The following is a 22712-nucleotide window of genomic DNA, read 5'->3' as shown; positions in this document are numbered from 1 at the left end:
TGCTGTTCTTCAATGTCTTCAAGAAACGTCTTCAAGAAAATCAAGCAAGTCCAGTTGAGCCTACGATATAGCACTTATGACTACCATGACCTGAATGCAGAGAATCTTCACCGACATGACTTAGGTGATATGGCTTCATCTCAATATGTGTTTCTGGCCACTTGGCAAACGCAAGTCCAATATTCACTCTCTTTTAGCTCTGCTTTCGATTTCCTCCAATTCTTGAGGGAAATATGTGTCTCTTTAGCTGCTAAATGCTCCACTATGTCCACTACCTAGTCATTGTCTGTGTCTGTCTGTGGTTTGGTGCAGGGCAGGTAGTGCACAGTGGACTTTTTCCACTTTCAGTTTTTCCACTGAGAACAGCTGCATGCCGAGGCCAAAAACAATGTTATGATAATCACATCATGTTGTTTGTGATCACATGCACACTCAAATGCACCAAATACATCAACATAGTCACAGAATGAAGGTGAAGAAAGGTTTTTTTTTTACATACCATAAAGAAGGTAAGCAGCAAGAGGGGAAAAGAGGGAAGATGAAGTAAGGGTAAGTTAAAAAAAATGATGAGCATAGGGAAAGAGAAGTTTGTCCGCTGACGTGTTTAATTAAAATAAATGATTGGACTCACTATCACAGCAGGAACACATTGCAGAAGGAGAGAAAGAGTGACAGAGGGAGAGATGAAAGGACAGCAAAGGGAGAGGATGATAAAAGAGGGGGAAAGAGACAAGTGACAGAGAGGAAGTGAGGATAGAGGAGAGAGGAGAGATCGAACGAAGAACAAGGTGAGAGTTGGAGACAATAGCTCTGAGCTAAAAGAATACTGACATGAAACTAAGCCATCTGGTGCTGTCCTTTTGATTCTGGCATCAAAACTGACAAAGTTATTAATGCTTTATGTTCCTCAGTGGCAGCAAAATTATTCTACGTGAGTACTCTGAGGGATTTGGAGAAAAACAGTGGGTCATTCAGTCTAATACTCTGTTTTTATTTGCATATGGCAATGACAATGTGGGTGAAAGCCCTTTACTGGGCCTTGGTCGGATTCTTTAGGGTTCCCACATTACTGTATTACATACAGTAAGAGTATGGGTCCAAATGAATGTTCTTACTTGTTCCCTGACTTAGAGAAGAAAAATTACTCAAACACACATATTAATATGCATGCATTCTTACCTGCAGTGAGGTCATATCGCAGCAGGCTGAGGACCCATTCTGTGAGGATACACGGGGTAAATAGGTAGTGGCTGTGGTCATCCACGGTAAACTTGGCTTTCACCTGAGAATCAAAGTAGATGGGGAGATAGATGATACATACATAACTATATGACAACATTTACTGGCAATTGACAATATGTCAAATGTTCGAATTTACAGTGATTCATCGAAGTAGGTGTCTTTGTATTGCTCCCTCATCAGCATAAAAGGCACATGACACCAACATTACACAGATACTTAACCTCTAAAGGCATAATTTGGGTACCATTCATAGCTGCAATTTAGAACAAGCCATTTTGGTCTAACTCACTGATAACATGTGCCTGTGCAATGTCCCAGACAAGATTAAACAACTCTCCAGTAGAACTCTGGCTTGTTTCAAACACATCACATGGGAGCACTGGCGATGTATGTGGCATTTTTGACTTTTATGAAGTGTGATACACAGTAATTTCATTAAGTTAAATAAAGGAGCCAGATATGCTAATGTTTGTGTTCTCAATATCTCAGGCAAGGCTATGCTTCTACGAATAAAAATGTGAACATGAATGAACACCCTGTCCAAGTCAATACCTGTTCATAGAGCTGCACGAGAGACCCAGCCAGCTGGTGTGTTTTCCCCGTGCTGGCCCAGGATGCCTGGCTGCCCAGGCTATGCTGGAGAACTGGCTGCAGGTATGCTGAGTAGATAGTCTGCAGCTGCTCCCTGTCTGGATAGCTAAAGGCAGAGGCAAAGAGGCAGAGAAACAGATGGATGTAGGAAAATAAAAAGAGAGGGGATCAGGGTCAGGGTTAGAGGGAGACCGACGGTGAAACAGACAAACAGAGAGAAATGAAGGAAACATAGTGATGTTGGGTAACAAGATGGAGAGGGCGTGTATGCATGTACATGTATACTTGCAGGCTGTTTGGCAATGTCTCACATGTTCATTTACTCCATACTTACTCTATAGTGCAGATGCGAACTATAGATGAGAAGCGGGAGGTGAGAGAATGGCTCCCTACAGCACCCCCTGTGGACATGGAGGCCACCACCTGGATGTTCTCAAGACTCACCCAGTCCAGATTTTCATCATAGAATCCCTTATATGTCAAAACCTAGGGGAAAGACAGAAAGACAGATAAGCAACATAGAATTAAGCAGGTTGAAAAAATAGGGGTGTTGATGTGAGAGGAACCAGTGTCCAAGCCTGAGGTTCTGAGGGTGGGCATTGGGATTGGAGCTATACTTTTCTTTCCTTCAACATCATCCATTCAATAATTTGCTGGCTTATCTGCATGTATTTTCTACCTGTTGCAGGAAGGCAGTGAGGTTGCTGGTCCCCCATTTGTCAGGTTTGGGTAGGTTGATGTCTTTTAGGTAGAGCACCAGGTTCTCACAGTCTTTGGGTCTGAAGACTCGGCCGGTGTTAGAGCTGAGCAACAGGCAGGTCTGACCGAGCTTCTGTAGGACATGACGAGATGAGGTCTGGGCACTGCAGTGAACCACAGCGACCTGGGTGGACCGCAGCCGAGAGAAGGCGTATCGCAGGAGCATGCTAGATAGAAAACAATAAATAGAAAAAAAGGTCAAGAAACAGACAGGCATTTCTTTTTTAGAAGGTGTGACCAGACAGGGTCTAACAACTTCAGCCAAATGAATAAAGGCTATAACTCTTAGACCTGTCATATATGGTTAGGATGGTGCCAGGACCACAGGAAATGATGAGAAGAAGAAGTGAGAGTTAGTAATGTATTTAACAAGAGGGCCACTTGGGATCTACAGAACAATATTTGTCAGAACAGACCCAAAGGCAAAGAGAGACATTTTGTGAGGGCGCAAACAGAGAGAGAAAATAATTGGAAAGTAAATTATGTGCATGCACGTGCATGTGCAGTGTATGTGTGTGTAAATTAATTAGATGTTCTTTCATCAGAAGAGTAAGCTGACAAACCCAGTGCCTCATCGGCACAGTGACCTTTCGGACAAAGTGAGGCAAGATGCGAGGACGAGAAAAGGAGACTTTTGAGTGAGACTCAACTGGAGTGTAAAAGGCAAACTGTGTGACCCTTGTTCTTCAAAAACCCTGGGGAGGGAAGCAATTACTTTTGAGACAATGACTCTCTGTGTACACAAGCACATGGGCCACACACACATGCACACGCACATCTGATCCTTATCCGGACTTGTCAGTGCCTTTACACGAAAGGTCAAGTCTTGAATATAAGAAGCTTTGATATCAGTGTTGATTGTGTGCTTGTATCATTTTGAGTGTCCAAATTCGAGTGCCTCTACTTCACAATCCATACGGCACACTCTTCCCCCGTCATCTCACTAACCTTTTCTCTACAGGGAGACAAGCAAAAGGTTTTTCTGGTACAGTGTCTATTTAAACTGTTTACACAGACCGACATTTTATGAATGACCTGAAACAATCACAGCAATGTTGTTAAATAAATAAATATAATAGTTGCAAAGAGTTCAGCAACTTTTCAGTTAATATCTACAAAAAAAATCTGTATTTTTGTGTTCTGATCCAGACTTTATGTTTGTATGCAATTTTGTGATATGTATACACAGTGTATATACACATAGTGTCTCCATATACATTACATTGCAAGATTGTGCAAATGCCTTCCCAGTTTATAATTACTGTATGCAAATGTTTGTGCTCTGTGTGCATGAATATCTGTATGTAATTACCCCTTTCCGCAGCCCTCGGGTCCCACCACCATGAAGGGCTGCCTGTGCTGACTGGTGAGCCATGGGGAGAAACAGTGCAGACCTCTCTGCATGTCTGGAGTCTCAATAACAGGCAGTGTGTGCGTATGAGAGAGCTGTTCCAATGTGAGACCCTCGGGACGCTGGAATGTATAGGCTGCTAGATGGCCGCTGTCAGAGTCATAGTAGGTATCCAGTGGTTTTTTGGTGTCTGGTGGGCTTTCCCTGGCCCAGCTCAGCAGCTACAGAAATACAGAGAAATAAGGGCGAACATTATGACCAGGACTGATATCTTTCTCAAGAGAGGCATCACAGCAGTTCCCCACTAGCTGCATATCCTGTATTTGTATTTGAATGATGACTCATCCCACTATTTCTTTTATCAGTTACAGCTGAGGAGACTTACTGTAAGAAGCAAGTCTTTAAGTTTGAGACATGAATAAAATTTTAATACTAAGCTTGAACTATTCTTCTAGCCACCCTCTGCCAGTACAAAAAAACACAGGGGTCCTCACCTCTTTGGCAAACTCCTGTCTTGTTTTAAGGTTGAGGTTTCCTCCCAAACCCCTGAGAAGACCAACGATGAACTGACCTCTCTCTGTTACAGCACTGAGGTGTGACAGACCATTAAACACTGTACCCACCAGACTTGTCTCCACCACAAAGTCATTCTGATGAAAGGAGACAAGAAGAGAGGAGGATATACTGTTTGAATTAAAACCCAGCAAAGATTTACATATTGTTCAGTGCATACAAAATCAAGCCCAGGCAAAAACCTAGGTTTAAAATGTGTGTTTGACTGTATTTGAGCCAGTGTGTAAAAATAGGATAGGGCAAAGTTTACCTCTTTGAGGACCCAGTCCAGGGCTCGTTGGAAGTAGTCTCCCAGCCAGTTTTCGAGGTTACTGCGACACTCCTCTGGCTGACCCCTCAACCACGACTTCAACAGGGCACCCACATCAATGTCCTCATCGCTAAAGATATGAGCGGAGAAAAGAGGAGGTAAAAACAGTGAGACAAGCTAGTTGAGAAAGATGGAATTTGGTACACTTAAAACCCTGTCTGCATTGGCTGACTGACCTGAGAAAGATCATTCCCATGCGGGATATGGTGGCTGGTGAGGCACAGCTAAGGTCGTGAGTCTCAAACAGGAAGTTAACATTGGGTCCAAACTGGATGCGCTCTCCACTAGGCATGGTTAACAGCCGGTTATCATCAAGCACAGAGTTCAGACTCTCAATCCACTCTGGGTCGATGTCGCCGTCGCACACAATCCACGAGTTCACCCCTAGAAAACCCCAAAATACATATACGTATTTACTCTACATAAATGCAGTACATTAACTCCAATACATAGAGTGCAGAGTATAGCAAATGTAGACCACTTTAGGCAGACTGTATCCTGTTTCTTGTAAGGAGCACTAGTCTACAACTTTTCCAGTCTAAGTTCATCCTAGCTGCCAAAGTTCTGGCTTAGTGAGACAGACTTACCTTGTGGTTCTCTGACCACATTCCTCGCACTATGTGTGAGGACACCATCAGCCCATTCTCTGGTGTCCATGTCTATGTGTCCCAGCAGCTGTTGTCTAGGCATGGCCTTCGGATTCATTGTGTACTGCTTCACCTACAAAAATGCAGCATTAGTTATAGATAACATACAAGATTGGGAAAGAGTTTTTTAACTGACCCATAAACTAACAAAAAATGCTTTGCATAGTGCTTTATATGCTAAATATTATTGTAACCTAAGCCTTACAAAATGTAAATTAACAGCATTTTGAATATATTTACAAGTTTTATCATGAATTAGGTGTAATGTACAGTACGTCTCTATGAATGAAAATAAAGGTAGGCGGTTTGTCTGTGACTCACCACTTTGCCCGTCTTGCTGAGAGCAGCCCTTAGCATCCTCCAGAGTGTAGACTTCCCTGCTCCGCTTGGCCCAACGATAACTATGCCCATGCGTTGTCTCAGTTGTTCATTCAGCTCTAGGGCCTTCTTCAGCTACACAGAGATGGAAAAGCAGTTGGCAGTTATACAATGTTTTAACTGTTTTACTATCAAATTATCCAACCTTTGTCTGTGTTTATGTTTAAGACTTATTGCAATACAAAGTTAGCCCAAACACTGACTGAATACCCATTCAGATCATGTATGTTATGATGTCTTCATACACACACACCTGGCTGGGTATAAGTTCAAGCCGTGCCTCCTTGTAGACTTCCTCCAGTGCATGCATCAGTATCTGGTCCTCCACGTCGGTGAAATTTACCCCAGAGAAGACATCTCTGACCAGAGCATCAAACCGGGAGCTATCGGCAAACGTCAGCTTGGACATGGTGTTCAGTCTCAATGCCTGTACCACCAGACTACTCTCCTGAACTGCATGTAGATGAAAAAGATTTATTTCTGATTCCAGTCTGAAATAGTATAGGCATGTAAAGAATACTTCAATGAGGATTTGATTAAAAATTCAAAGTTGCTTTATACTGGTGAAAGAAGAGGATATGCAGAGAGAAACGCAGGGAGAAAAACACAAAAACACAAGATTATGGCAATTAATGTGTCCAGTCATTATTGCTTTGCTCTTGCACATGCCCCCTGTTATACAAGTGCTAATTACCAAAGCCTGTCATGATTTAAGAGTTTGTCAATACTTCTGTTCTCTTCTCCAAAGATGGTGGCCTTCCCTGCAGGCACAAATGTGGTGTTTCTTTCACAGCAGAGAGAAACACTTGGCCAGGCTACACACAGAGACAAACACAAGAAAACCTTGGGGACTCATCGACAGACAGGAGCTGCATGTGCTGTGTGGGTGTGTGTGTGCACGTTTGTGTGTGTTGGACAGATAAAGGGCGAGTGGTGGAACAGAAGAATTTGAAAGAGAGAGAGGGATGGGTTCAAGAAAAGGCAGAGAGGAGAATGAAGAGAGAGATAGGGGGGAAAGTATTGAAAAGCAGAGACATGAAGGGGAGATGGGGATGAGAAACAGAGGGCAGCGAGTGAGAACGAGTGGGACGAGAGCGGCATCGACAGCCAGGTATCAGAGAGAGAGCTAACAAGAGGTCAGAGGGAGGGGGAAGGAGGTGAGGAAAGAGGTACTGAAGAGGTAAACAACAGAACTCTAGCAAAGTGTTTGGGAATGAGAAAAGGAAGGACAAAAGTACAGACAAGCAAAAAGCCCCAGGGAAGAAAAGTTTTTAAGGGGGCATTTGGACTAAATGTCAATTGGTGGCGTGTCTGTATTAGAGGAATTAGAGGGCAAAGACGACAGCAGGTGTCCAGAGAAACTGCTGGTCAATAAAGCCTTTTTATGTTCAAGTACACTCATGCATAGTGTTTCTCAAACTGCATCTGAGAGATATCCACACACAAAGACACAGATTATCAAAACATTTTGTGGTGTGACCCTGGCGGGGACAGGATAAGCATCTCCAAACCAGCCGAATTTTCACTATCACCTTATCCTTTAATCCTTTTCATCAGCTCAACAGCTGTCTATCTCTCAGGTCAGACACCTCAGTGCAACAGTTTCAGCACTTCTCAGGGGATACATTTTAGAGATACTTTCACCAAATGACCAAAAATTACACTTTCAGATTATCGACTTTTTGTGGGAAAAAAAAGTATTGGATCATTTCACTTTAAGACGATACACTGCAGGGACATTAGCTATATAGATACACTGTAGTACAGTCAGTTTCACCACTGAGACTGTTCTGTTATACCCTGGCATCGTCCGATCTCTCAGTTCATTGCTTTTCCAAGGGTTGTAATTGACAGAGGTGGATCAAAATGCCGCTTGACACAATTGGATAGACCTACAACCAATCAGAGCATTGAAACACATGACGTAGCATTGAGCAACGGAAAAATGTCAACCGGCTAAAGCAAGCAGAGATGAGCTGTGATGGTAAAGCATCAATATGTCTGTGAAGGAGTGTTGCTGTTTTTGCCATCAGAAGAGTACCTCCTGACTAAGCTAGGTTTATGCTCACCATCACGTCCCAGGTGTGAGGGTGTGTGAGCTAAAAATGATGGCATTGCTTATTTTGGGGTAAGCGCGAAAGCTCCGCAAGTTGTCAGTCATCATCTGAAACACACCCCATATTAAATAATGGTTGTAATTGGTCTGACCCGGAAATCTGTTTGAACAAGAGGGAGACCAGACGCATCTACCGCAGCAAATAAATGATGAGCTTGCAGATTTGTCTGGTTCCCAGGCTACTTCTTTTAAATAATGAATATGTGAATATGAAAAATATCAGCGTCATCATCAGCGTAAAAAAAAAAATTAAACGCTGATATTTTGACAAACTTAGTTAGCCTCTGGCTATCTGCAGCAAGTTATGTTACATGACAGTATAGTAATGATTTTTCTGCCTCTGTGGTGCAGTAAATTTGTTTCTGATCTGTTGAGCAGGCTGTCACAGGCCAGAAGAGTCAGGTGTCTGACAATCACGTAACTGAAATGCCACACTTGATTAAATAATTTGCTGTCGGCGATAGACACCACTGGTGGATTAGTGCATTTAGACTATAGACATCTGAATTGGGCTGGTCTATAAATGTTAAAAACATGGTCCATGGCACAAGTACTCAAATCTCCTGAAACAGTGAATTAACAAAAAAAATTAAAATATCCTATGTGCACATATCTACTATTGCAGCAGGTAAAATTCAGTCATTGCAAAGTCATTTGCAAATAGGTGCTACTTGATGGACTTCTTCTTTATCACTATTTTATTTTTTCCACGTTTGAAGTATGTTCTTATACTGAGCAGTGAAGACATGTGAAACCGACAATGTCATTTTCAGAAGCTCTCATTACCTGTTATCAATACTGAAATAATAAAATTCCTGACCCATGAAGTATGCTAAGGAACACTGCACATACTGTAAAATCTGTATAACAGCAAAGCTCTATATCTCAGTATCATACAACAGTGAGCATATACATATTCAGCAGCATATTCTGCAGATTTTTACAGTGACATTTGTTACAGATACATTGGGTAATTTGTGTAAAATGAGTGTTCAAAAATGTGTTAATTGTGTATCCTTCTGTGTATTTTATGCTGTCACAAGGATAAACTCACTGTGAACATTTCAGTTTTCAGTAAAACTAGTGTTGGCCAATATACTGACCAGTATAAGGTTACTGTAGATATATTGTATCAACGTATATGTCAGCTGATAAGTACCAAGTAATTGCAATGCAGACGTGCTAAACTAGGTTTGGAGTAATTTAGAAAAAGTGACACAATTAAATACTTGGTATGTAACTTGGTCCCAAAAAATAAAATCAATAAAATCTAAGGGATCCATATCAAGACTGATGTTTTTTGTTTGTTTTAAGTGTTGTGTTGCTGCATAACTTCAGCTTCAGGCAGGAAGAAGTTTTCAGTTGGTGTCATGTTTGACTATAATGAAAGCCAGCCCCTTTTCCGTCCCTGATGACATGTGATTGTACATTCTGACATGTTTATGTCTATGTCAAATACATTTTTAAATTGACAGATGCTTGCAGTATATGTGTAACATTGTGATAAACAACAAGTTATGGTACTGTGAACTTTTGACAGCGAAGAATGTGACTTGAGGTCATGGTCAAACAGGCAACGTCTATCTCCTAACTTTCCTGTCACGCTCCCCTACTGGAAAGCCTCACGGAAATATTGTACCTTAAAATAAAAAAATAGCCAGAGGGGGTCTTACTCTTGTCCTTGTCATGACTCCTCCTCTGTTGCTGCAGGAGACTGCCACAGGCCTTCAGCACCGTCTTCAGAGCACGCAAACCCCAGTCGTAGTGCTGCTGGGGAGTCAACAGCTCCCTGGACACACACATAAAGGCACATTTTCACACATATTCACACACTTTGAATTGACTATAGTACGGGTTGTAGCGCTAAGGGGAGGGAGGTAGAAGATGACTTGCCCACAAAATCAATATACTGAAATAGACTGTAGTGGCTTAGTAAACAATTTTGAATAAATTCAGCACTCACAGCACGACTCAAATTGGAACACAAAAAATACCAGTTAGTGAACCACGCAGACATTAAGACCAGATTGGTGACACAGGTCACATTCATACTGTATAAATAGTACTCTGGTGACAAGTTTACAGACACTGTAATAAATATCACAATTTTCCTCCATCCAACCTCAACCAAAACCAACCAAAAAAAAAAGACTTAAAAATTTGTACCTGGCCAGGTTGAAAATTGCAACCAGTTTGCGTCCAAGCATTTCTCCATTTTTAAAGCCCTCAGAGTAGAGGATGACCTCAGCAATGAGCTCATTGTCTGGCCTGCTCATTGCCACAGGCCTGAACAGCTGCTTCAGGTTGTCAGGCAGCTTCTGTCTGCCTCCGTATCCCTTTCCTGCCGGGTTTAATGTGATGAACACCCCAGAGTTTGGGTCCAAATCCACCTGGATGATGAAAAGAAAAAGAAGGAAAAGCCATTGTCATTGATAATAAATGTTTTAAACTTGCATGAGTATAGTTAGATTGATTGATTGATGATTAAAGACCAACTCCTCCACAATGGATGAATATAAATAACTAATATATATATAGACAGATGATGGTGAGGACAGAAGGTTAAAGGTAAAATGTGTGTATATACAAGCCAGTTTTAATTAAACAGAAAGATATAATAATTGAGAATAAGGTACAAAAATATGGGAGTGAGAACTAGTGAGTACTTTTTGGCATCAGCACTTGGAAACATTCCTGTGTTTTTCTGTAATTTTTCTTATTTCCTGACCTCCTTCCCCAGCAGTTCACACGTGTTCTTGTGATGTTTGAGGGAGTCCTGAATGGCCTGAATCTGCATGGAAACTGCAGACAACACTGCTTCCTCCAAGCGATTAAACTCGTCAAAGCAGCCCCATGCTCCACACTTCACCAAGCCCACAAAGATTCGTCCCATTGACTTTACATCGATACCCTGAAAAAGAGATGGATGCAAACCGAGTAAAAAAGATCTTCCTATGTGTCTTGCTTTGTGTGTGGTCACATGTTTAATGATCAGAAACTGCGCATTTACATACCATGCATATGTTCCTGGTATGTCAGAAATATTGACATCAATATAAAGTTTGGGCTGTAAGGTTAAACACATCACATACTCTTTAGAAGCGTACTTATACCTCATCACAGTTAAACACCAGCACTTGGCGTCCGAACAGCCCCCCCAGGGCTTTGACCGACTCGGTCTTGCCTGTGCCAGCAGGCCCGTAGGGGTTTCCCCCAAGTCCCATCTTCATGGCCTGGGTCAGAGTCAGGTAGCACTTATCAGTCAGTGGAGTGTGTACCAGCTTAGCCGCATTCCCCTGGGAGATAGGTGGAGAAGAAAGTGAGCGATAAAGACAGAAAGGAAGTGACAGAAACACAGTGAGATAGCCAGACAGAAATAAAGATATGGCGAGTGAGGGCAGGGTGGAGGGGGGTGCAAGGGAGAGGACAGGGGGGGAGAAGTCAGCAGAGGATAAAGGCAAACAGACAGATGAGGGATTAAGAGGGGACGGAATGAAAAACAAATGAATAACAGGTAAAGAAAATGAAAATGAGTGAGACTGAGTCTAGCAGGTGTTATTTTAATGGAACTGCAGAGGTGAAATATAGCAATGTGTCGTCAGTGCCCCTCATATCTGCATGAACAGTGCCCTCTAAAGGTAAAAAAAAAAAGTTCAACCAATATTCCCAGAACATTTTTTTGTGAGACCCTGAATGAGTAACAAAATAGCAATTTCTCTCAGCATTCAAGATGCCGTTTCTCTACAGAAACCAGTTAATCTAAAGTTATTGAAGGGATTGTGGTAGCATCAGTGGAGGAGCTTAAAAAACACATAACCTGCATATTCAAGTTGAACAGTCTTCCTGTTTACAAGACCGCACTGATGCCTGGAACTACCTATAACTCAGTGGTTGTTGTGCATACGGTTACATAACCATACCAGGGTGATACTACAGTACAAGTGACTATGGTACATACAGTATGCACTATGTCTACAGTATTTATGAGCTTGTCAAAAGAGACTTCTAATATGCATTTGCTGATGAACTGCAGTGAGAAAATCTAAACTGCACGCACAGTATTTGATTATATAGCATGTGTTTGTGTGTGTGAAGTCTGAGTCATGAATGTGAGACAACTAATTAGTACAAAAAATAAATAAATAACTGATCCAAATCTGGTGATTAATGCACAATTTTTGTCATTAACAAAAAAAAAAAACAACCAAACTTACTAATTATGCAAATTAGCTGCCTCACAAAGAAGATGGAAATGTTTGTTGCTTTCCTCCCTTTTGAGTTATTGAAGATTGAAAACTAAGTAAACAAATTCATTCCCACTTTGGACTTTGATTTTATATTTTGACTGATCAAGAAGTAGCTAATCACGCCTAACTACAGAAATGTATATCCAAATTATATTTACATGCAAACACACCTGGTATTCGTATGTGTAGCTGAACTGTGCATCCACCATATGTATGATGCAGCATTTGTCTGTTCCCATGTAGAAGCGAAGCTGCTTCTTCCAGGCCCAGGCATCAAGGCTGGTAACTCCTGCCTGGCTAAGCTGCTTCACCACACTGATGTTGTGAATAATATCCAGGATCAAAGCCTTCAGCTTCAGCTGCAGGACGCTGGATTCTGTACAGGAAGACATGTGAGAATATTAGGATGGCAGAATTGGTAAAGTTCTGCAAATGACAAACTTGATTATAAATGAGGATTGTTTTTGCACAGGAGTTAACACAAACGTCTGCATCATCCAGTATTCTACAGTGTGCTGTATAGATCTCAGTGATGTAATTTTCTCTACTTCCCCTTCTTTGATCAATTACATTAAAAGACTCTTATTTAGATGAACTTTATAAACTAGCAAATTAATTACTACTTTATTCAGTGCTCTTTAATGTTCACCCCACGTCATTAAATAACCCCAACAGGCACTCTTTTTGCTGCTTTGTAAGTGTTATTGTGAGCAGACAGAATGGCAACAGCTTTAATGTTACCATAAACCAGCAGTGTTTGACAGTTGTAAGGAAAGCTGTTAAAAGTAAAAAATTCCAAATGCATCGATTGGTGAGAGAATAAATAGGACCACTCACTGTGTGAGCCAACAGCAATTTAGAAAGGGAAACTTTGTCAAACACGAATACAGCCACACTGATATTCTGAAAAGTCAATACCACCGACCAATACTGTCATAAATGAACTTGAGGCTATTTAGAAACTCTGTCACTGCAACTAACTTGTCCGGCTGCCCTAATTATTTAGTACCCCCTGTAGTTTGAGAACAGTGTCACAGTTGAGCAAAAAGGAAAAGAAATAAGTAACAAATACAGCAAGAATAACACCTTAAGTTCAGAGTTTGACTGACACATGCCCTGTTACAAGCGTATATCTTGGTCACGACAACTTAAAAAAATAATTGAAGAATCCTAACTAAATATATTTATTTATTATTGCATACAAATATGCATAACTTCGAATGACTAGTCTAAACTACAGCAACAACCCCCCTTAAAACAGCAGAGCTACAGCCTTACATGCAAGAATGTTTAGGCTTAGAATACCTTTTACTCCAATATCTTCACTGTAGATTACTTTTCTACATGTATCTCTGAAGCCGGGACTTCATCTTGTAAATCATAGTTGGTTTAATAATGACGCACTGGGTAGGTGCTTTGAATTCCGTGTGAGTAGGAATGCATCAGTGATGTCAGCCTAGCCCCAGAAGCATAAAAAATACCTTGCCAAATGAACACCATCTTGTCTTGTCTCTGTGCCAAACGGGAGATCACTCCCACTCCCCACCTGGGTTTATGGCCCATTAATGTAGACTTGGTAATTAGATTATCCTTCTTGCTATTACTTTAGCTACTTTAATCAGCACTGCCACTCCGAAGCCTCTTCAGCCTACCTGGTTGTTTTAAGAGAGCTGGTAATTTAATGAGATGTTATCATGGAAATGGCTTCTATTTCAAGTGTGGGTGGTAGAGATTTGAAGTCACGACACTCACCATAAGAACCATATTATCTGCAAATGTAATAATTTCCCAAAATCTAAATAAGTGATAATGGAAAATTTGTCTCCAGTAACACTTTATGCAAGTAAAACAAGCACTGTGTTCATAGTTACATTCCAAATGACACAGAAATTTGGAATTTGGCAGCAATGTACCGTGAAATTATGCCACTCCCGGGGTTATTGAAGAGCTTTTCATCTCACGCATGAGTAAAAACGATTTAAATTTAAAAATCCTTCTTACAAATTCAAGTTGTGTTGAAAAAAAAACTCCGCTGTCATGTTTTATGTAGCCATATATTCAATCCCGAGTCATTAAATTAGCTTTCCAGCTACTGCATCTGCAGCGTTAAAGGGTACTGGCCCTCTGCAGCCTCTCGTGTCTGACTGGCTATCAAGAGATTCACACAAGAGCAGTCATTCGACATTAATCTCCCAGTCCTAAGTAGCAACCCAAGATTTTGATCAGAGCTCAATCATTAACAACACAAGAGGGAGTCTGATAATGGAACAAAAAACAAGAGGGACGTAGCAAGTGTTTAAAGGGCATGGCAATTTGGGGAGGCTAATATTATCATGACTGTGATCAGCAACCAGAAAGCAGAAGAAAATAGGGGTGAGAGAGAAGGACAACATCCTGAGCACCATTTAACATGCTACAAATAGAGTATGTCTGAACATTTACTGACCTCTTCACACTAAAAAACATCACACAGGGCTCCTCATGTCTGGGTTTGTATCAGTCTCACATCAGAGGTCGTTTTATCCTCTCAATTTTCAATTTTGAAAGCCCAAATTATGATCATAATTTAGTCATTGTCAGCATAGGGAGATACAGTATATGGTTGAAGAAATTTAAGGATACGGTCAGAGGGTTTTGTATGCACTAAGACATTTATTTAACCTGAGCACAACCTATACAAACACATATTTTTCTTCATACCATCCCTATCATCATTTAGCTTTTATGTATTCAACATGCATGAAATGCATCCAGGCCAATGTTTAAAAATGCATTCATTCATTTTGGCCACTAGTGGTCAGAAAAACTCCAAAACAAGCTGACAGTCACACAGCACTGACACATTATCAGCTTCTAATGTTGCTATAGCTAATGTTGCATATGATTGCCTACTCCATGTTCAGGACATTTTAAAGGACATTTAAGAGGCACATACAGATTCTCTCTGCTCTGGTGCAAACAGAGGGTAGAGCATGGATAAATTTACCAATGCAGACACAAACACAGACACCACTACCTGTGTTAGTTTGATCGTCAGAGCTGGTGTCCACTGTAGTATAGTGTTCTAGTTTGGCATTGAGCTCCAGCTCCAGCTGCTGCAAATTTTGCTCCTTCAAAGCTCTTTCCACATCTTCAGTAAACTGGATTTGCTCAGCCAGACACAGAATCTAAACCAAAAATTAGAGCATTCAGACATTTCAGATGCTTTTACGTACATGGTCTTGGATTTCAACTTTATAAAAAAGTACTGTGGGTTGTATAAAAGTATGCATGTACCTGTGATGGGTAGCGTGAGGGGTCCAGCGCCCCTTTCTTTCCTGCTGACAGACATTCATACAGCAGGTGTTTCAGAGTCTCCTTCATTTCCACAGAGAGATTACTGAGCCACTCCTTGAGAGAAGGAAAACAGTTTACACACAGCCACAAACAGGTATGCAAATAAAATTAGTGTATAAAACTTTATTTCAAAAAACGAATGCAATATGCTCTACTGTAAACAAACTGAAATCAACACATTCATGCAAAGCTTTCAGGGTCCAATTAATACTGTTCAATAGCTTTACCTCCACAAGGCTGGTGATGCGTATGACGTTTCTGAGCGGCACTATTTCTCCCTCCAAGGAGCACATGGCGACAATGTGCTGGCACTGCTCATCAAAAACAACACTGTGGATGCCTGCACAGATAATTAACACACAGATTATATTCACTGTCCAAAATAATATGCTATGATACAAAGGATGCAAGGAAGACAGGAGAAGATAAGAGAACAGAACAAAGGATAGGACAGAAAAACAAAGAAGAGCACAACATAACATTATGTTCCATGACAATAAGTGCATTCAACCATGTGGGTACAACCCCAAAAAGTGCAATAATCATGCAGGTACATCAACTTCATCAAATATGCTGATTTACATCAAGAGTGTGTAGAGTTTCTACTGTCCTGATGTCAATAGGGAGTTTGCTCCACCATTGTGAAGTCAGGACAGATAACAGTCTTGGCTTTGTAGAGCAGTAGCTGGGCCTCCTTCATATTGAGGGAGTAGCAAGTCAGTTGGCGGTAGTAGAGCACACTGAATGGGCTGGGGTGTATGGTTTGACCATGCCTAAGATGCAGGATGGACCTGAGCCATCTCCAGCATAACTGGCATAATCGGTGTAGAGTACAGAGTAGTGGGGTAGTGTGGGAGAACTTGGACAAGATGAAGACCAGCTGAGCTGCTGCATTCTGGATGAACTGCAGAGGTCGGACGGCACATTGAGGCACACCAGCCAGGAGCGAGATGCAGTAGTTTTAGCACGAGATGACAAGAAAGAAAAAGAAAATGATAGAACAAAACAGGTTTCTGACCTGCAAAGAGTTTCTTGAGGTGTGACTGGATGACAGTTGGGTTGGTTGCCTGACCAAGAATCTCTAACAGATCATCATCTCCTATGAAGTAGAACCTTGGGAAGGCAGAGCGCTTCTCCTGCAACACATAAAAAAGATAAGTGGTGATGCTTACAACCTATGTTTTACTAATGTAGTCTCATAAAGTGTGTGTGTACCTCCAGGAACTCATTGAGTGACTTTTGGCAGCGCTGCAGCTGATCCAGTATGGTGACCAGGGAGTTTCTGATGCCAGCCCTTGAGCTCAGAGAAACAACTCTGTTGTCTCTCTGAATGTCTGACATTATAGATCTGTTACACATGCGGGGAAAGTATTTTGTTACTGACGGCACAAAAAGAAATCCCGCCTGTGATTCAAATTCTATTTGTGCATTTCTCCCAGCAAAAGACACCACCCTAGTGTTATACTGAGTACTGGCTGCAATAAACCTGAACATTAAACAGAAATGAACAGTACATCAAAACATATCTGTGCAGTAAGAAAGAAAATCACCACCAGTATGGGAGTGGATATCGAATGACACAATAAGTAAGGTTTAAATGCCAATTCAAGCTTAAATTTAAGGGTGTTTATATTCACATATGATGGATAGTGCTTCATTTCAGACTGGGAGTTTATGGGAGTGGGCAGTGTGATTGCAACCTCTTGGTCAAATTCAATAGATACACATTTGACCTGCATTACTCTCGCTGACAACCAATTTGCAATGTAGAGCAAAAGCTCTCTGGATACGGACCAGGAGCCTCAGAGACAGTTTTTACCCCCAGGTGGTTAGATTACTGAACAGCAAGCACTTTGAATAACTCTCAGTGTTGTAGGACACACAGGACACGCATCTGGCATTTTAAATGTTTCTATGTGAGGTACTGCAAGCACTTTAAAACATTTAGATTATTGTAGAACAGCAAGCACTCCAAAAGTATTAGATGTGGAATGGCGAGCACTTGTATTCGAATGTACACTGTACTTTTTAATATGTCTGAGAACAAAATAAACATGAACTTGAAACTTGGATGGGATACAGTCACTCTCTCACACACAAACACACAGACTACCTGAAGTCTTCATCAACCCGTTTGAAGCGGGCCTCCTCACGGGGCAATGCCCCTCGTCCAAAAATGGGCTCCAGATAAACCCAGCGCCTCTGGATGGCATTCAGACTGAGCAGGTACTCATCTAAGTCTGACAGACGAACCTCCCACAGACTGACCTGGACATATGCAAAGTAAATACAGTAACATACAGTAAACAACAGTAATAAAAAACATGCAACAACACTACAGCAATTCATTAAATTAGGTTAACACGTGTTGTATATTTAATAAACAGAGAGTCTGGGGAGATTTACATTATACCAAAAATAAAAATGAAGCACTTAAAGATTATAAAAGTGTATTCATAGATTCTTTGACCTGACCTTGTCTTGAAAGCCGCGGTAGTAGGGAGAGTCTTTCAGAGACTGCAGCAGACAGCGGTTATCTCCCACCTGGATGGGCACAGAGCGGTGATAAAGCCAATGTTTGCTAATCCTTAAGATTTCATTTAATGGTGCCTGTAGATATGCCTGCATTTTCCTTAAGACTCTTTTGTGTCTTCCGAGTCAATCTACAAAATGGTCACTTTAATTGACCTGCCTGAAATAATGATTATTAAAAAATAATGAAACAAAAGGAAATTCAAACAACAGCTGAAGGCGACTTTCAAAAGCACTGCCTTGTATGCAGAATTTACTTTTGTATTTTTGTGTACTATCTTAATAAAACAGCATTATGCTGAGTCAAAGTCCAACATTTCTGCTAACACCTTTATCTGTATCTTACCTTTATCAAGTAAGCAAAAACAGAGAACATTGAAGCAGCCACATCCTTGATCACACTGTCATATCATTTGTTAAATCTATCTAGGGGCCAGCCCAAATTCAATGATAGAGGAGAAGTCTAATTTATTTGAAACAATAACATGTTCACAGAGAAATGATTAGTTAACTACAGTGGAACAAATTATGCTGAATAGGGATGAGATGTTTTATTATTACAGAGGGTTATGTGCAGAGAGGCAATCATGGGACCTGTAACAGATGACAGGGATATTAGAAAGCAGTGTTTGGTGTTAAAAGCTAAAAGATATTTGGCGGTTACTCAAAACAGAAAGCAGATGCTAAAGAATTTCTTGGTTGCAGGCATATCAGTCAGGCTGAGAAGAATTAGTGGAGATATAGAGTTAATAAAACAATGTAACACAGCCTTCTCATTTGGTGGATACCATCTGCTTTGTACAAGAGGGTTATGGTCAAAGTGTGGCTGATAAAACTGTAGCCAGTTATGATAAACTTTAATTTACTTTGCTGATTAAGCTGTAGTGCCAATGACATACCCTGGATCCGTGTAACAAGAGTGTGTTTTGTGTTTAGATGCAGTATGTGAGTCCATCTTTGTTTGTTTCTGCATGCCCGAGTGTCTACCTGGTTGACTATATCCTTCCAGTCCTTGATGAGGGTGAGAGTGCGCTTGCTGCTGTCTGTATACTCTGTGAGGTTGAAGGTAGCTGCAGCTCCCCACAAATCCAGCTCCCTCAGCGCTTCTCTGATTGTCACCTCTGCCTGAGCACGGCTGTTCAGATCCTGTAACACACACACAAACATATGTGCCCTGTTCAGTCAAATTTTCAAGACAAACTATGAAGATGCAGATTTTCTAAGTGGCATGACAGATATATAATGTGAGGCACTGAAAATCCAGAAAAAAGAGAAACTTTATTGAACAATTTTATTTACCAAAACTATCTCTTAATACATATTGTTTCTGAATAAAATTACTGAATCAGTCTGTTACGAAATAAAACACTGCAGTTATCAGTCAAATTATTCAGTAATGGCCTGCATGCCAAACCTATAGACTGTGTGTGAAAATGTCTGTAACCTACAGTATGGTCACGAGCTTTAGCGGTACTAAAACATATGCAATTTCTTACTTACTGCTGCCCCCTTGTGGCCCTAGACATGTATTGCGGTAACATTGGCAACCTTTACAATTCATATTTATTTAACAAACCTTGTCCCATACCTAATAAGGTAAAAATATAAAATGAAATATTTAAAAGAGGTGTGTGTCCCTGCAGAAGTATGTGCTTCCGCCCATTATGTATATGTCTGTGCTTGAGTGTGTGCACACATACCTTGAGCTCCAAGGCCTTCTCTATGATGGTGTTTGCCACACCGAGGAGGTCATTAAAGGTGAGTCTCTCTAAAGTCGTCCCTCTTGGAAGGCCAAGCAAACGGAACATGTCCAACCAGTGGTCCTGGGACAGGTGTTCCCCACGCACATACTTCAGCACTGGGACCATGTTCTAGACATACAGATGGAAAAGTGCGAACATAAAAGTTAAATTTGAACAAAATATATTGCATAAGGCTGACTGCCATGAACTTTTCTGAACAAATGTACGCTACCCAAAAGAAGAATCATTTTAAATTTGGCGATACCATGAATACTCCGATAATGCTCCACTGACTAACCTCACATTTTAACCCTGGCAGGCTCTAAGAATTGCTGAATTGTCAGTAAATTGTCCAAAACTTTTGCATTGTTGAGCGTAATAAACACTGTAGCCTTTAAGCCCTGTTTGAGGGTCTTTATAGACTTGTTCCTCTATAATAAATATACTCAAACTGAAGAGAAGGCGATGTTATGTTAGTCCACCAACTATACTGTCTACCTTGTATTTGTCCACTTCTCCTTGCAGTTTAACAGACATGGCAGTAGGCTGCTCCAGCTTCCTGAGTCTGTCCTGCCACGTAAACAGAAACTCCTCAAACACATATGTCTTACTCCTGTAAAACAAAAGAAACATACATATCAACATATAACTGAAAACAGAGTAGTGACAAAAAATAAGAAAAGTCCCAATTCTAGGAGATTGAGATCCGTCTACAGCAGGCCTAATCTTTACCCCCTACCTGAATGTGATCCAGTCCTCCTGGGCCTTTTCTGTGAAGCCTTGCTGCCACTCCTCATACAGACCCCACATCTGGCTGTGCTCCTCCATGTCTGCTTTTGTCTCTTCAGCCAGAGAGAAATCTGGAGCCCCCAGGTCAAAATAGGCACAGTCCTCACTGAGGAGAGGAGAGGAGAGGAGAGGAGAGGAGAGGAGAGGAGAGGAGAGGAGAGGAGAGGAGAGCAGAGGAGTGCAGAGGAGAGAAGAGTGATTGCCACTTAATCCAACAGTTCTCTCAGGTGAAATGCAGGAGAGGCACTCATCTCTGAACTATGATATTATGATTATTATAATTATGATATATGTTATTTTTGAACTGAGAGCAGGATGCACACTTTTTACTTCTCTGAGTGTATCAACACTTGACGTAAAGGCACTACAACACGTCCTTGTAGGTGTAAGTGAGGTGACTTCACAAGTAGACTTGTATATTAGTTCTACTCTGGGGCAGCTGCTCTGCACGGTGCCCTGGGCTGAAGTGTAATTGGGTAAAGGCTATGAATAATATACTATTTCTCATTATTTCAGGTTTGATGTGTACATAGAAATGCATCGGTAATAATACTGAGTAGCTTCAAATATAAAAAAAAACATATAACAGAAAGCAGGGGCTGCAAGGAAATTCAAAAATAAAATTAAGACTTGGGTACTGGTACTCAATACATTTAAGGTATTGACCCAAATAACCCAGTATCAAGCAGTATCAAAACATCTTTTGTCAAACAACACCTGCATTTATACTTTCTTGCATTGTGTGTCTGATCCAGGACCATCCATACTCCCCACCCATTCAGCAAATTTTGTGTTGATGCCATCTCCAGAGCGACTCTACTTTCGGTAAACAGACAGTTTGATGTCTGCCCGGTTAGCTTATAGAGCAGCTGTGGCTAACATCCAACACCAAGTTCTTAACCTATCTTAAAAGACTCACATCAACATCAAAGCGGCTTGACTCTGTCATTAAACCCCTTCATAAACATTAGGTAACTATAGCCTTATGATGCAAACAGTTAACCTAATCACTATTGAGAGTGGTGTATTTAAACGTGCAATATGTAATTTTCTGCCGCTAGGGGTCTCAAACCAAAACAGAAGACAATAACAGACCAATAACAGAAGACGGAGTTGGATGACGTCACGAAGTAGCGTGGGATCATGGGAGTTGTAGTCATATAACAGATACAGATCTGACGTGCCTCACTCCGTGAAACCGAAACCGACCGTGGCAGTTTTTTGGCAGAGCGAGCTTCAGCTCAGCATTATAAAACCTATCGTTAGATGCTATGGTTAGCCAGCCTCCGCTCCGCAGCGGAGGCCGCTGGCCGGAGTGCTGGTGCCCTGGCGGGCAGCAGTGCTTGCAATACACTGGTGGAAATGATTAATATTTCGATAACATCAGCCAGATGTTCGTTTACCTGTCTAGTAGAACACACGCGAGGTCGGCGTCGAATTGTAGTCCTAGATTTTCACGAAGCTCTCTCCATCTCGGAAAGGCCACACCAATATTTATCCTTGATTTAGCTCTGTTCTTATCCCAAATTCTTCTGGGATCGCTTGGTTGACCCGTACGTTTCCGTTTTACCGGCCTGTTTGCCGGGACAGCTTCAGTGTCAGAAGGTGCAGCAACCGTCAATGCATAATCATGATCCATGATGAGTTAGCTTAGCCTAGCAACAGTAACGTTCATTCTCTGACGTCTCATCCGGTCTGCTTCTTCTTCTTCTCCTTCATTTAATGGCTATGGTAACTGGAGTTACGTCGCCATTGACATGCGACCTAATGACACGGTCCGTAACTTTTATTAATATTTCATATTTATCTGGGTTTGAAAAATTTCTGATAATCAAAGTACACAACTAAACAAAATATATAATATTGGTTTAATCGTTTTTAGACATTTTTATGTGGAAAAACTATATATTATACCTTTAACCAAGACCAAAGGTATGGCCATACTACACGGCACTCCATTCACATTATAGGTACTGAATGAAATACTCTGTTGGTATCAGTATCGTTTAAAAGGTACTGATACTGGTACTGGTATTGTAATTTATCAAACAAAACCCAGCCCTTACTAGAACGCTGTGTTTTGTTGAGTCACAAACATT

At 41.1% G+C, this 22712-nt stretch overlaps 1 protein-coding gene across 3 annotated transcripts in view; it reads right to left on the bottom strand.

The window, feature by feature from the left end:
• LOC126405259 (cytoplasmic dynein 2 heavy chain 1) overlaps positions 1-22712 on the bottom strand; it is a 145615-nt gene that overhangs the window by 107564 nt on the left and 15339 nt on the right. For all 3 annotated transcript variants that reach the window (XM_050068912.1, XM_050068929.1, XM_050068921.1), the window contains exons 25-51: positions 20564-20719; positions 20323-20437; positions 19783-19953; positions 19070-19228; positions 18026-18094; positions 17664-17818; positions 16766-16898; positions 16569-16686; positions 15778-15890; positions 15491-15604; positions 15231-15381; positions 12385-12590; positions 11081-11263; positions 10696-10878; positions 10134-10357; positions 9641-9756; positions 6105-6304; positions 5795-5926; positions 5414-5546; positions 5003-5210; positions 4767-4896; positions 4438-4593; positions 3905-4164; positions 2513-2759; positions 2168-2319; positions 1795-1939; positions 1180-1282 (exon numbers count right to left, since the gene is read on the bottom strand). In XM_050068912.1, coding sequence (XP_049924869.1) covers positions 1180-1282; positions 1795-1939; positions 2168-2319; positions 2513-2759; positions 3905-4164; positions 4438-4593; positions 4767-4896; positions 5003-5210; positions 5414-5546; positions 5795-5926; positions 6105-6304; positions 9641-9756; positions 10134-10357; positions 10696-10878; positions 11081-11263; positions 12385-12590; positions 15231-15381; positions 15491-15604; positions 15778-15890; positions 16569-16686; positions 16766-16898; positions 17664-17818; positions 18026-18094; positions 19070-19228; positions 19783-19953; positions 20323-20437; positions 20564-20719 — 4232 coding nt within the window. The remainder of the gene's footprint in view (positions 1-1179; positions 1283-1794; positions 1940-2167; positions 2320-2512; positions 2760-3904; positions 4165-4437; positions 4594-4766; positions 4897-5002; positions 5211-5413; positions 5547-5794; positions 5927-6104; positions 6305-9640; positions 9757-10133; positions 10358-10695; positions 10879-11080; positions 11264-12384; positions 12591-15230; positions 15382-15490; positions 15605-15777; positions 15891-16568; positions 16687-16765; positions 16899-17663; positions 17819-18025; positions 18095-19069; positions 19229-19782; positions 19954-20322; positions 20438-20563; positions 20720-22712) is intronic.

This window comes from Epinephelus moara, chromosome 2 (assembly GCF_006386435.1).
Source record: "Epinephelus moara isolate mb chromosome 2, YSFRI_EMoa_1.0, whole genome shotgun sequence".
Classification (NCBI taxonomy): Eukaryota; Metazoa; Chordata; class Actinopteri; order Perciformes; family Serranidae; genus Epinephelus; species Epinephelus moara.
This window is presented reverse-complemented; position numbering and strand designations above follow the sequence as displayed.